This window comes from Sesamum indicum, unplaced genomic scaffold (assembly GCF_000512975.1).
Source record: "Sesamum indicum cultivar Zhongzhi No. 13 unplaced genomic scaffold, S_indicum_v1.0 scaffold00057, whole genome shotgun sequence".
Lineage (NCBI taxonomy): Eukaryota > Viridiplantae > Streptophyta > Magnoliopsida > Lamiales > Pedaliaceae > Sesamum > Sesamum indicum.
The window spans coordinates 1,553,430-1,568,166 of NW_011628041.1; the positions used below are offsets into that span (position 1 = coordinate 1,553,430).

General features: G+C 44.5%; 1 protein-coding gene across 1 annotated transcript; it reads left to right on the plus strand.

Annotated features, from left to right (window-relative positions):
- The first annotated feature begins 1,998 nt into the window (after positions 1 to 1,998).
- Positions 1,999 to 3,063, plus strand: LOC105178796. Its single transcript, XM_011102344.1, has one exon. It carries the CDS (start codon positions 1,999 to 2,001, stop codon positions 3,061 to 3,063), a length of 1,065 nt encoding a protein of 354 aa, XP_011100646.1.
- Positions 3,064 to 14,737: the final 11,674 nt, after the last annotated feature.

Below are 14,737 nucleotides of genomic sequence, written 5' to 3' on the forward strand. Positions count from 1 at the left end.
GCATGGCGTCAATCCTTAATATCCCTCAAGAAAACTGTCATAACAAGTATCTAGGTCTTCCTACTGTGGTGGGCAAAACGAAGAAAGCTATCCTTGCATCAACCCGAGATCGAGTATGGAAGCAAATCTGTGGCTGGAACAAAAATTACTCTCACAAGCAGGCAAAGAAGTCCTCATCAAAGCAATTCTCCAAGCTATTCCCATTTACGCTAGGGGAGTTTTCAGGCTACCGGACTCTTTTCTTCGAGACCTCCACTCGATGATTTCCGACTTCTGGTGGCACAACCAAGACTATAGGAAAATCTATTGGTTGTCATGGAAGAAATTATGCACGTCCAAGAGAGATGGTGGTATCGGTTTTCGGGATTTGGTGAACTTCAACAAGGCTATGCTCGGTAAACAACTCTGGAGGATTTTCTCAAACTCGACCAGTCCATGAGTAGAGTTTTGAAAGCTCATTACTTTTCGCATGGGTCTATACTAGATGCAAAATTTGTTGGCGGCCCTCTTTCACCTGTCGTAGTATTCTTTCAGCCTGTGATCTCATTCTCGCAGGTTTTAGATGGCGCCTTAGAGATGGAAAATCAGTTAAAATTTGGGGAGACCCATGGATACCTCGACCAATGTTATTCGGTCCTTTTACAACCCCAAGCTGACGCATTTGTGTCCTCCTTGATCGACAGCAACATGGGAGATTGGAATCGCACTTGCATTGAGCAGCTTTTTCATCCTATGGATACCGAGTTAATTATGTCAATTCCTCCTAGGGGTAGTAACCTCCCAGATAAACCAATTTGGAACTATTCTCCAAAAGGATTGTAGTTTGTAAAGAGTTCCTACCACCTTTGTGAATCCTTAGCTGAATCCGTTTCTACTTCTAATACACCTCCAAGTTGGAATTTCATTTGGAAGACTCATGTTCCTCATAAGGTTAGATATTTGGGTGGAAAGCATGCAACATTGCCCTCTCTATCTGTCATAATCTCAATCAGCGAATTAGCCTATTTCCGCGATTGCCCCTAGTGTGGAAGCAGTCTGGAGAACACTTCCCACGCACTTGTGACCTGTTTGATAGCTCGACAGACCTAGCTCTATCCATTATCAGCTTGGAGTTGTAGTGTTATCATTTGGAATCATTGGATAAGTGGCTCCACCGTGCCTCGACAAAAATAATGAGGATGAATTCCAATTTTTTTCTTGTGGTCTTGTGGAATATCTGGAACCATAGGTGCTCCGCAGTTACGTCGTCTAATAGTGCCGATCCCCAGCAATCCATTGCTATAGCCAAAGATTACCTCCAATCATATAGGGAGGCACAGTGAGTGATGAGGGGGTTTTCATCTTCAATCATTTGGCGCCGTCTGTGGGAACGATTCTGAGAGCATGGAAGGAGAATCAGGGAGGAACATCCTAGGATTGGATACCACGATAGGAACCGTCGAACCCGTAGTTCAACTTACGAAAACGAAATTACAACAGTTAATGGAAGAAGCTGGGAGAAAGGCCATTGTCGCGTATGAGCGAAGGATCGCTATTCCGGCTGAAGGAGAAGGGGCAAGGAGGAGGCTATTCGGAGAGAAGGAACAAGATAAAGCGTCAGGTGCCAATGGAAGGGACAAAAGTAAGCACCAGCCTTCAGAAGTAGGATCGAGTAGCCGAGACAGGAGCCATGCCCGGGGACCAGCGATCTCGCGTGCAGAAGTTGACAATGTATCAAAACAGATCGAGAAACTGGGAAAACAGATTGATGAACTGAAGAAGAGGGGGAAGATAGTATCCCAGCACCGAAATTCACCCTTCTGTAATCAAATCCTAATAGAAACCGTCGCTCCGAACTTCAGAATGCCGGACTTACCGAAATACGACGGAATGAAAGACCCCGCTGAACACCTAGCGGCATTCGATATGGTGATGAACCTCTACGGGCAGTCAGGTCCCATAAACGCTAAACTATTTGTCACGATCCTGACAGGAAAGGCCTAGGAATGGTTCACAAACATGCCACCAGGAAGCGTGGAGTCCCACGAGCAACTCATACAGAAATTCTCTTTCCATTTCGCCAGTAAAAGGAAGCAGAAACGATCAGCGACACATCTGTTCACCATAAGACAGCGGAACGACGAGGCTTTAAAGAACTTCATGGGACGTTTCAATAACGAAACGCTGGAGGTACCAGGCTTACGGATAGATATGATGATCAGCATACTAATCCACGGTTTGAAGAAGGGAGTGTTTGCTTCCGCATTAGCTCGCGATCCCCCATCTGACGTGGAGCAACTTATGAATCTGGCGCAGAAGTACATAGACGAAGAAGAAATGAATGCCATGAAGGATGGCGAATGGAGGGTCGAATATGGAAGAGATCGGGGATACGACGTTAAGAATGATAAGCGATCAAGACATAATCGAAACAAAGTACCTCACTATTCACAGAAGTACAATAAATACACCCCACTCAACACCACGAGGGCAAGAGCATTGCTCATGGTAGAAAGGAAGGATGTACGCAGATGGCCAAAACCCACGAGGGCTACCCCTGCCAAGAAACATTCGAGCAAATACTGTAGATTCCACCGTGAAAGAGGGCATGACACTGAGGAATGCTACCAGCTCAAGGATGAGATTGAGCGGTTAGTCCGTCAAGGATATTTCAAGGATTTAGTATCAAAAGATTACCCAGGCAGAGGCCGACACAGTAGATCCCGAAGCCCATTGAGGCGAGAAGGAGGGGTCGTTGCGGGGCAAACTACCCGGGAGAACGCGCCTGTGAAAGGCATCATACACATGATAGCGGGAGGATCCGAGGTGGGGTACTCGAGTAGAGCAAGGAAGAAAGCAGAACGGAGGACGAGCACCCTGGCGAGCAGACAGGTAATGAATATATCCCCTGAATTAGAAATTAGCTTTGGTGCGCAGGATATAAAGGGAAAGATCGGTAACGGCAATGACCCCATGGTGATTAAGATGGACATAGCCAATTTCACTGTCCATAAGGTTGGATGCTATGAGTTCGCCATTGGTAGGCTTCGGAGGCAGCGAAGTGGACTCGTTGGGGACAATTGAATTGCCCGTTTCCCTTGGAGACGAACCCAGAAGAAGAACTCTCACGGTAAAATTTCTGGTGGTCAATACCCCATTTGCTTATAATGTTATTTTGGGAAGAACTGGCTTGAACATTTTCAGGGCCATTGTGTCTACATATCACTTAAAAATGAAATTCCCTACGCATGCCAGAGTTGGAGAGGTCGCATGTGATCAAGGGGAAGACAGATGATGCTACAACCTCTCTGTCAAGAAGGATGCGACGGATAAAAAGAGGAAGCTGGATGAAACTTTCATCGAGAACGAGGAGAGAATAGAACCGGTGGATGAACACAAAGAGATCGAGTTGGTCCAAGGCGATTCATCCAAAACAACAAAGATTGGGGCAAGCATGGGGAAAAAGTTTGAGCTGATGATGGTCGCGTTCCTGCGTCGCAATGCTGACATGTTCGCCTGGAGTCCCTCTGATTTCAAAGGTATTAGTCCCGAAGTCATTGTCCACCGGTTGAATTTAGATCCAAAGGCACAGCCCATTCAACAGAGAAAAAGAGCGTTCGGGTCCGAAAAAAATCGGATCATCAAGGAGGAAGTGGATAAGCTGTTAAAAGCGGGATACGTTCCGAGGTCCGTTATACGGACTGGTTGTCAAACGTGGTTGTGGTGCCAAAGGCTGCAGGGAAATGGAGGATGTGCACCGATTTTACGGACTTAAACAGAGTGTGTCCCAAAGACCCTTTCCCGTTGCCCAGAATCGATCAGCTGGTAGATGCGACCGCGGGGTACGAGTTGTTTTCAATGATGGATGCCTACCAGGGTTACCATCAGATCCGCATGGCTAAGGAGGACCGCACAAAGACATCGTTCGTAACTGAACAAGGTATATTTTGCTATAACGTAATGCCATTTGGTCTGAAAAACGCAGGTGCAACATACCAAAGGCTCGTTAATAGAATGTTCAGAGAACAAATTGGAAAAACAATGGTGGTCTACGTTGACGATATGTTGGTTAAAAGCCGACACTCGGAGAAACACTTGCACGACCTCGAAGCAAGCTTTGCCGTCATGCGAACTTACGGAATGAAGCTCAATCCAACAAAATGCACATTCGGGGTCGTAGGGGGCAAGTTCTTGGGCTACATGGTAAGCAGTCGAGGAATAGAGGCCAATCCAGAGAAGATCAAAGCAATCCTCGAGCTAAAGTCACCAGCCTCGATAAAAGATGTTCAGAAGTTAACGGGTAAGATCGCATCCCTTAACAGATTTATTTCAAAATCAGTAGATAGGAATTTACCCTTCTTTAAAGTTTTGAGAAAGCCCAAGGATTTCCAATGGACAAAAGAGTGCGACCTCGCATTCAACCAACTCAAGGATTACTTAAGGACGCCACCGCTATTAGCAAACCCTCGACCTGGAGACATTTTGTACCTATACTTAGCCGTGTCGGAACATGCCGTAAGTTCGGTTTTGGTGAGGGAGGAGGATAAAGTCCAGAACCCAGTATACTATGTTAGCAAGATGCTGCAAGGGGCGGAGATGAGGTACAGCTTAGTTGAAAAATTCGTTCTTGCACTAGTAACATCGGCCCGCAGGTTACGGCCGTATTTCCAATCACACAAGATCATCGTATTAACGAACCAACCGCTCAAAAGCATTTTGTCGCGACCGGAGGTCTCAGGGAGATTAGTGAAGTGTGCTGTGGAACTGGGTGAGCACGATATAGAGTACCACGCCAGAAACTCGGAGAGGGCCCAGGTACTTGCTGATTTTGTAATGGAACTGACAAATATACCAGCTCCGGATGTCGAACCGTGGATGTTACACGTAGACGGATCGTCGAATGCTAGCAACGGTGGGGCTGGGATCCTGATACAAGGACCTGGAGAGGTTGAAATAGAGGTCGCAGCCAGACTCTCGTTTCATGCCACCAACAATGAGGCCGAGTACGAGGCATTAATCTTAGGACTAGAGCTGGCCCATGCGGCAGGAGCAAGAACTTTAGAAGTATACACTGACTCGCAGTTGGTAGCAATGCAGATTGAGGGAAATTACGAAGCAAAGGAGCAGACAATGTCTATGTACCTGAAGAAGTCAAAATCTCTGATCGAGCGTTTCGACAAATGCATTGTCCAACAGATACCAAGAGGAGAAAACGACAGAGCTGATTCACTTTCTAAATTTTGGAGCCTCATTGTCGGGAATAAAGAACCGCAGCATAACGGTGATGGTGAAAGACAAACCAGCGATTGCCGAGGTCGATGTATATACGGTAGATCAACCTTGTACATGGAAAGACGAGCTGACGCTCTATCTCAAGGAGGGGATTCTTCCCAAAAATCCTTCGCATGCAAAAAACTTGAGGTTAAAGGCCACCAGATTCACAATGATCGAATCCGAACTATACAAAAGAACGGCGGACGGACCCCTGTTGAAATGCTTGAACCACGAGCAAGCGGAATACGTATTGAAAGAGATACACGAAGGGAGTTGCGGCAACCATTCGGGTGCTAGGTCGTTAGCTCAAAAAGTTGCACGTCAAGGGTATTTCTGGCCTACCTTAATGAGGGATGCGAAGAAACTAGTACAAAGGTGCGAAAGCTGTCAGAGATTCTCCACCCGGATACATTCCCCGGCTACACCAATGGAACCATTACAGGTCGCTTGCCCGTTCGATCAGTGGGGGATCGATATAGTGGGACCTTTCCCCCCAGCGAAGGCACAAAAGAAATTTATCATACTCGCAGTCGAATACTTCTCTAAGTGGGTGGAAGCCGAGGCAGTGGCAAGAATAACAGAAAAAGAGATGATCGATTTTATTTGGAAGAATATCATATGTCGATTCGGGATCCCCAGAACTATCATATCGGATAATGGCACACAATTCCAGGGGAAAGAAATTACGAGCTGGCTGAAGGAGTTGAAAATTCAACAAAACTTCACATCGGTGGGCCACCCTCAGTCGAACGGGCAGACAGAGGTGACCAACAGGACAATACTCCAACACTTAAAAACCCGTATTAATTCAAAAGGATCGTGGGAAGAAGAACTACCGGGGGTATTATGGGCATACAGGACGACCCCGAGATCGTCCACAGGTGAAAGTCCCTTTTGTTTAGTTTATGGTTCTGAAGCTATTATTCCTACAGAAATCGGCGAGGAAACCCAACGGATTGCAAGTTACGACCCTGCGGTCAACGACCAAGCACGTGCATTCGATTTGACGGTGATAGAAGAAAAAAGGGATGCTGCCCTAGCTAAAATACTCCACCATAAAAGCTTAATGATGAGAAGGTACAACAAAAAACTTCGACCAAGGGAGCTCCAAGTGGGGGATCTGGTCCTAAAAAAAGCTGAAATTTCTAAACATGTGGGGAAACTGGATCCTGAATGGGAGGGCCCCTTTAAGGTGGTCGAAATACGGAGGAAGGGGGCATACCTACTCCAAGACTCCCAGGGACGTCATCTCAAGCGACCATGGAACATACGAAACCTGAGAAAATTCCATGCGTAAACCAGCCTGAGAAAGGCTGAGTGTCAATAGTGCGATAATAGGCGCCTGGAAAAGGCCAAATAATGTACGAAATTGAGTATATCAACTGTATCTCCCCTAGCCTGGAAAAGGCTCGTTAAACCCTATCGAATAATATGATCACATTCTTCTTATATAGACCTGAAAAAGGCACTACCAACCAATGCGATTGCGTTCACTCAAGCACGAACCTGAAAAAGGTTTTCTAAAACAATCGCATCAGTAAAAGCGACTACAATAGCTTGAACACTTAAATTTGAAGGATTTATAAAAGATATAATGCCCAGAACCAGGGATTATACAAAAACCGCGTTTTGACCTCTAAAGGTCAACGATCAACAGGATTGTTCAAGACAATAAAGCTACATATTTTCAATGTCAGCTAGCAATGAAGCAAATTCGTCCTCTTTGGGCGAAGGAGCAGGGTCCTCGGGGAATGGTCGCATGTCACCATCGAGGCTAGGGTCGAGCTTGGCGAGATCAAAATCAGGTACAAAACCTTGCAGGGTCGAAACTTGAGCTTTGCATCTATCAAAACCTTGTACAAGGTAATCTGCATCTCTAATTTCCAAAGCGGTATCAAAGGACGGGGCTCGGATAAAATCACGAGCACCCGAGAGCCGAGCTTCGCGAATGCGAGCAGAGAACTCGTCGGAACACAAGAACTCTGCTCGACCATCAACCTTCCCAGCTGCATGTCCAGCTGCAAAACCGGCCTCTCTCCCCGACTCAGTGGCCTTAGACACCTCGGAAGCCATTTTTTCCTCCAACTCTTTGATGCGGGCCTCCAGGATAGCAAGTTGGGCCTCCGAGTTCTCCACTCGTGCGGTAACTTCCTCGACCTTGAGTCGCATATCGCTATTGGAACGCTCAGCGACCAATTGATTCCTTCGAAACCCAGCACACTTCAAAGAAAGCCCCCGGACGAGGTTGGCAGCCTGGACATCATCGCGTTAGGAAAAATAATCCAAAAACAAAAACTCACTCGGAAGAATGCTTACCTGAACAAGTGAATGGGCGGCATGTTCTTCCAGTCGAGTAAAAGGACTCTGGAGCAAGGCCGCCTGGTCACGGGGTAAACGTGACGCGTTGAATAGTTCCCATGATACTTGCCCGGAATGTGAACCAAGAACAGTAATGTTAGGAGAGACATTCCAATTAGGAACAAATCTTTCTTCGACGGGTGGAGGCGTAAGATGGTTTGGGGCACAGAGATCTTCACGAGCCTTTTTCCAGCAATCGGAAACATCATTCAACATCTCCCTACCTCAAAGATCAAGTGCAGCAGACACGGAGTGACCCAGGGCCAAGGATTGAGAGCGGCTCCTCGTATTGGGTCCCACCGGGCTCTTACCTCTCCTCCGCCTCCGGGGTAACAGACCACCCGAACCAGATTCACCAGTATGTGATCGATCGGGCGAAGCAGGTATCGGCTGATTCAGTGGACGAGTATGGGAGCGGGTATCCTCACTCCCTATGTCGATTGGGGGGCTACGGGGCTGGTTCCCTTGAGGGGCCACAGAACTTTCAACGGGACGAGGCGAGGTCGCTGATGAAGGAACGGGTGCTGCCTCTCCAACTGATGGTCGTGCCCGATTAGCTCGAATCCGCTGGGCAAGGCGAGATTGACCTACCATATCGTCTGAAAAACAGTGGATTGAGAAAACATTGGATCCGAATAAAACAGAAAAGGAAACAAAAACATAGTCGATTAATCACCTAAGGAGCCCTCAACCGGGATAGGGGCAGGAGAAAGTTGTGCGAGCTTGAGAACTTCTTCTACCAAAAGCATCTTGGGGTCATACCGAGTAGAGGAAAGGCTCCTAATCTGATCACCTTCTAACCCCCCCTTCGACTACAGGTCTCGGTTTTTCTAAGACCCATTCACAACAGAAAGGCCATCCCCGGCCTGGGGGAGGACGAACAAAGATGAACCGTTTCTTCCATGGGCCTACGTTCGAAGTTAAAGGAGCCAAATATCTACGCTCCTTGCGGGCGGATAAGTAATAAAAACTATTATCTGCCGACCTAGCAGAGGTAGTGAACGAGTACAAAGACTAGAAATTGTCAAAGCTGGGTTCATATCGGTAGACCCTCATTAGGATGACGAAGATAATTATATGACGGATCGAATTAGGCGAGAGTTGCATAGGGCACAATTCAAGGCGCCTGAGGATTTGTGAAACATACGGAGCGAGGGGTAACCTCAAACCCGCGTCAAAATGATTCAAGGAAAATGAACAAAAACCACGAGGGGGGCGATGCATACGATCAGCGGAGCTAGGAACTAAAACTTCATAACTAGGAGGAATATGGTATTTTTCCCTTATTGTATCAACCCGAAGCCTTACAGTACTAACTATGTGTTCCCACGGCCTATCGACGAGATCAATGTCGGGGGCACTATCGGAGTCCGATTCTATTCGCCCACCATGACGCAATCTAGACCGAGACCTAGCCCTAGACGGACACTTCTTGGTGCATACTGGTTGCAATACTATGGGTAAGGGTAGCAGAAGTAGTGAGAAGCAGAGTTTGGGATGGGGGAACGTCGTACCTGGAAATGCAGAATAAAGCGAAGCTTGAGCGGCCAGAGGGCTGAAAGCGTTGGCTTGGGGAAGACGATATCAGTTTGAAATATTTTTTGAATCACACCGAATATATGTGAGTTTTGTATTAAAAGGGGATTGGACGTCCCTGCAGAGGCACGCGCCCTCCAATGCTAGAGAGGGCTGCCCCCGCGACACGTGGACCACAGTATCGAGACAATTAATGACCCTCAAGAGCACCTGTTGATTTCTGCACACGACTCAACCGTCGCGTCCAGAACTAAGGGGGCAAATGATGAGGGGGTTTTCATCTTCGGACAAATATGCCCCTCACACTAATTAAGGAACCTCCATGGAAAGATTCCAGGATCCCACACAATGCTCATATGGAGAGATTTACGGCTGCCATAGCAGCAGTTGGCTACGATTTTGGGCATAATTTAAGCTCTCAAACCCGGATATCAGCATTTACCAAAAACAGCTCTTGGGGACATATAAGAACAGCAAATGGAGTTCTGAAGAGGTAAGTTTTACTTGATATCAGAGGCATACTTTTCTCTAGCAACGAGTATTTGACCTAGGAACTGACTTGAGCGTCGGAGAGCCAGCGCCGGGACTACACCCGGCTGGCTTAACCGTTTCCTTTGTGTTATCAGGAATCGCAGTTCGGGGGACGAGGTCGGATCGCTGGTCGAGATCTCGATCACTGAGTGAATTCGATAGAATCTCCCTTACGCATTTTCAGTGAGAAAACAAGATTATGAGAGTAAAGGACATCCCTTCTAGATGGTCAAAACCAGCACCAAGTTTTCTCAAAATTAATTTCGATGTAGCTCTCTTTGAAGAAGAGCGAGAGGTTGGGATTGTTATAGTAGTTCACAATGAAATAGGTGACTGCGTTGCATGGCTCTTAGAGCGTTGGCGCCGAACTGTTACCCCAGAATTTTCCGAAGGGTGAAAGAATCAGTATGGCCAGGGAACGCGGCGGAAGTGTGAAATAAAAAAAATTAAAATGGTTCAAAGGGGTGTTCCCTTTGAAATTTTCGGGCATTCGGTGTTTGTCAAAATCATAATAATAAATATCTAAACATGCTAGACAAGTGGCAAGAGAATGAAGCAAAAAGCATAGAAACAAAACATGTAACTTTACCTTTTTTTTATTTTTTTTATTTTTTTATTTTTTATTTTTTCAAAAACCACCTAGAGGTGGGGGGAGCTTTTCGTAGTCCCCAGTCCTTCTATATTAAAATGCACAAGATAATTACAGCGAGGAGAGCTACCTCCCTAAAATTTCTAGTAAAACCATAAACAAGGAGTACTACTCCCTTACAAATAAAGCAACAATAAACAAGGAGTACTACTCCCTTACAACAAAAGACCCGAACAGGTGTCATAGAGGAATTATGGCAAGTCAAAAAGATTTTTGTTATCCTACCACATCGTGGCTCGCACAGCACCTGCAAATAAATCTGTACAAAAAGGCCAAGCCAAAGTGTATGTAATGTTCCAAAAGGATAAATAATGAACATAAGTATAACCGTGGAGAACAAGTTTGTATGGCTAGCAGCCTTTGAACTTCTAGGAGGGGTTCATAACACCTGCAAAAGATAAAACAACAAATAACTAGATAAAGGAGAAAGTGATAAGACCAAAGGTAACCAGAGAATATTGGTCCCAACGTCAATCAATATGGATGAGTAACCTCCTAGGACCCCATATAGGAACAAACAAAAAGCAGCATAGAAAAGCTCAGATAGGGAAACAAATGACAGCGAAGAAAAAGTCAGTAATGAAATACCCCGAATTTCATGAAGTAAAGCTGAAATTAAAGGTATCTAATACTTCTGATTCTAATAGCAGGCAAGGAGCAGGCGTCAAGTCTAATCAAACCTTTAGGAATACCAGTGATATTATCTGGGGATAAAATGGTGAGAAGTTGGCTGAAACAAGCTTGGTTAGCAAAATAATCGGCCACTTGGTTACCCTCTCTAAAGATGTGTGTTATCTTGAACTCAGTGTTGGATAGAAGCTCTCTAATATGTTGCAGCGAGTTTTGAAGGTGCCAAGGCCCTTGGGGGAGAGAGGAAATAAGCTTGATGGCGATGTTGGCATCTGTTTCCACCCATATTTTCCTAATGTTGTTATCAATGCACAATTTAACACCTCTATATATAGCATTAAGTTCTGCTGCTGTATTGGACATGAGGCCAAGATGTTCCTGGAATGCAAATACAGTCTGACCAAGATGATTTCTGATGATGCCGCCTGCTCCTGCAACGCCTGGATTTCCTTTTGAGGCCCCATCCGTATTCAATTTGAACCATCCCCTATCAGGCTTAATCCACTTAACAATAGAGATTCTGGATGATATCTTCTGAGGGGGAAATGAAATTTTAAAAAGAGAACTTAACAATAGAGATTCTGGATGATATCTTCTGAGGGGGAAATGAAATTTTAAAAAGAGATGCAACAGATCTGTCCCCTTTCCAGTGTATAGCTCTCATCAGGTTGGTTTTACCAAGCAGATGAAGATAATTGAGGATTTGATAGATAATACGATAAGCTTTGAAAGGAGCCCCCTCAAATATGGCAGCATTCCTACAAGTCCAAATGTTCCACATGATCAGCGGGGGAAGAATATCTCTGATGTGAAGCTGATTAGAGATATTACTTTTCCAGGCTTGAAGGATCATGAAAAAATTATCCGTAACAGGAATATTGAGTTGAAATTTGGAGGCAAAGAAGCTCCAAACCTCAAGGGAGACCTTGTTATAAAGGAAAAGGTCAGGAATAGTCTCCTCCTCCAAACAGCAAACACATCTAGAGGCCAGAGATATGCCCTTTTGTTTGAGTCTACTGTCGACTGGAATCCAGTTATGGAGGACTTTCTAAATGAAGATAGAAATAGTAGGCCTGACAAGAGGAGACCAGAGATTTTTGAAAATGGGAAGGGAAGGTTTGTGATCTCTACTAATCTCACGAGCTGATTTGGTAGAAAATGAGTCGTGGGGGGATGGTTTCCAATGCATAAAATCTTGATGCTGGGGATCAATGGGGATCTGCAAAATGAGCTCTATGATATGCTGAGGAACAACCTCCTTCAATTTACCAATATCCCATGTGTGGTTGTTCCAGAAGTTATTGACCAGGGCATTGGATGCTCTGTTGGGGTGTATGAGGGAATGAAGGGTGCCAGCAGGGAGCCAACAATCATACTAGAAAGATACATTGCCAGCTCCAAGGCTCCAAAAATGTTCTCCTGAGAGATAGATTTAATGCTGCAAATTCTTCTCCAAATGTTAGAGTCCTTCGGTTTAGCTTTGGTAGAGGCAGGAGTAGACTTTTTACAATATCTACTAATAGTAAAGCTGGCCCATAGAGAGTTGTTTTGTCTCAGCCGCCACCAGAGTTTGTGGGTAAAGGCTGTGACGGTATCCCTAATGTTTCTGATACCCAAGCCCCCTTCTTCATAAGGATAGCATATGAAAGCCCATTTAGTCCAATGAATTTTCCTGTGGTCAGTAGTGGATCCTCAAAAGAATTTGGCAAAAAGTTGTTCAATTTTCTGCAGAGTGCCAATAGGAGGACTCAAAACTTGAAGAAGATTAACAGGCATAGAGGACAGGACACTTTTAATAAGTTGAAGCCTGCCCCTTTGTGAAAGATAGTTATGCTCCCATCCACTGATCCTGTTTCTGATTTTGTCAATAAGAGGTTCATAAAGAATTTTCTTCTTATGACCTTTATGCAGAGGAGCTCCAAGATATGATTAAGCCCTCTGGAAAGAGCCTCAACGGCAAGGATGAATAAAACAGGGGAAATTGGATCACCTTGTCTAAGGCCTTGAGATGATTTGAAGAAACCAGATGGTTCTCCATTAACCATAATGGTGAACCAGCAATGTTCAATAGCGTGCTTGATGAGGACAATAAATCTGAAAGGAAAACCCATGTTCTCCAGAATCACATAAAGAAATTTCTAGTTCACCCTGTCATAAGCCTTAGTCATATCCAATTTTAAAATAAGGTTCCCTTTGCTATGACTCATATCAAGATGATGTGTCATTTCTTAGGCTAGAAGAATATTGTCGGCAATGAGCCTACCAGGCACAAAGCCACTCTCAGATGGGGAAATGAGGTCAGGGAGAGCTTGGGAGATTTTAGTATAAAGAAGCTTGGACAGGATCTTATTGGTAACATTGCAGAGGGAGATAGGTCTGAACTCGGACCAGGATTGGGGTGAGTCATTCTTAGGGATAAGAATGATAGATGTGGCAGAGAAGCTTCTGGGCATAGGGGTCCCCCTAAAAAAATCCATAACAGCAGCATTGACATCCTCTGCGATAGTATTCCAGCACGCTTGGAAGAATGCTGAAGAGAATCCATCAGGCCCAGCAACACTGTCTTTATTAATAGAAAAGACAACCTCTTTGATATCATCATGGGAGGGTGGTTGACAGAGGTTAAGGAGGACATCTTGATGAATTTGAGAAAATTGGAATGGAAAATCATGAGGAAGAGAGGTAGCAGGGGTATCACTTAAGAGACTTTCAAAGAAGTGAACAGCAAAAATCTTAATTTGAGTAGAGTCAGTGATTTCATATTGATTATCCGTCACTCTAGAGATTTTGGATTTCAACCTTTTCTTCTTGACAGAGGCGTGAAAGAATTTGGTGTTTCTTTCTCCCACTTCAAGCCATTTGCAGTTGCTTTTCTGTCTCCAGAACTCAGATTCAAGATTAAGGGCATGGACCAAAGCAGCATTGTGCTTGTTTAGGTTGGTCAAATTAGCTTCGGAAGGCAACCTATCAAACTGCTTCTCTGCTTCATTAGCAGCAGCCTTGGCTTGGTCCACAAGAGAGAAGATATTGCCAAAACAATCCTTGTTCCACTGCTTTAGGTGATTCTTCAGCCTATAAAGCTTTTGTTGCAACCTATACATACCATAGCCTTGGATCGGGGCACCCCAGGATTGTTTAACCATGTCTTGGAAGTCGTGGTGCATAATCCACATATGCTGAAATCTGAAAGAAGAGGGAACTTTGTCCACACCACAATGGGGAATAGATATAGTTCTTTTTTTATTGCTAGATAGAACTAAAAACAAGAAGAATAATAGCTCCAAATTAAGACTATTGCTTAGTCCTTTTGGATTGTTTTATGTTCTAACTTAAATCCAATTCAATATAGAACAAAAGGAGAATATTTTTGGGAGAGAAATTAGTCAAAATATGCTGGTTATGCTTGATATGTGTGTAGTTTTGCGTATTACATACAATTGAATTCAAAATTCAAATAACTATCAAGTTTGCCTCCAAGAAAACCTATACAAATACATACATATAACCTCCAACCATGATGAAATAACCACTCCATCATGTTCATCATAGTGAGGAGTTTCAACTCCTTTTTAATTTGCTTCAACCTCCCTGAAATGGGCTTGGACTTTAAGTATGAACCGGGCTCGATTTAATCAAATTAAATCAAGCCCAACCAAAGTCCATCAGAAAATAATTAATTAAATTAATTTTAGCCCAACAAAGTCCAAAGATTCATTTAATTCAATTAAATAAACCTAAATTCAAACACTAATTAATTGATCAAATTAATTAATTAAGTCA

Excerpts from the sequence above, each read along its gene's own strand:
- LOC105178796 (XM_011102344.1), top strand. The coding sequence starts at position 1,999 with ATGCCACCAGGAAGCGTGGAGTCCCACGAGCAACTCATACAGAAATTC.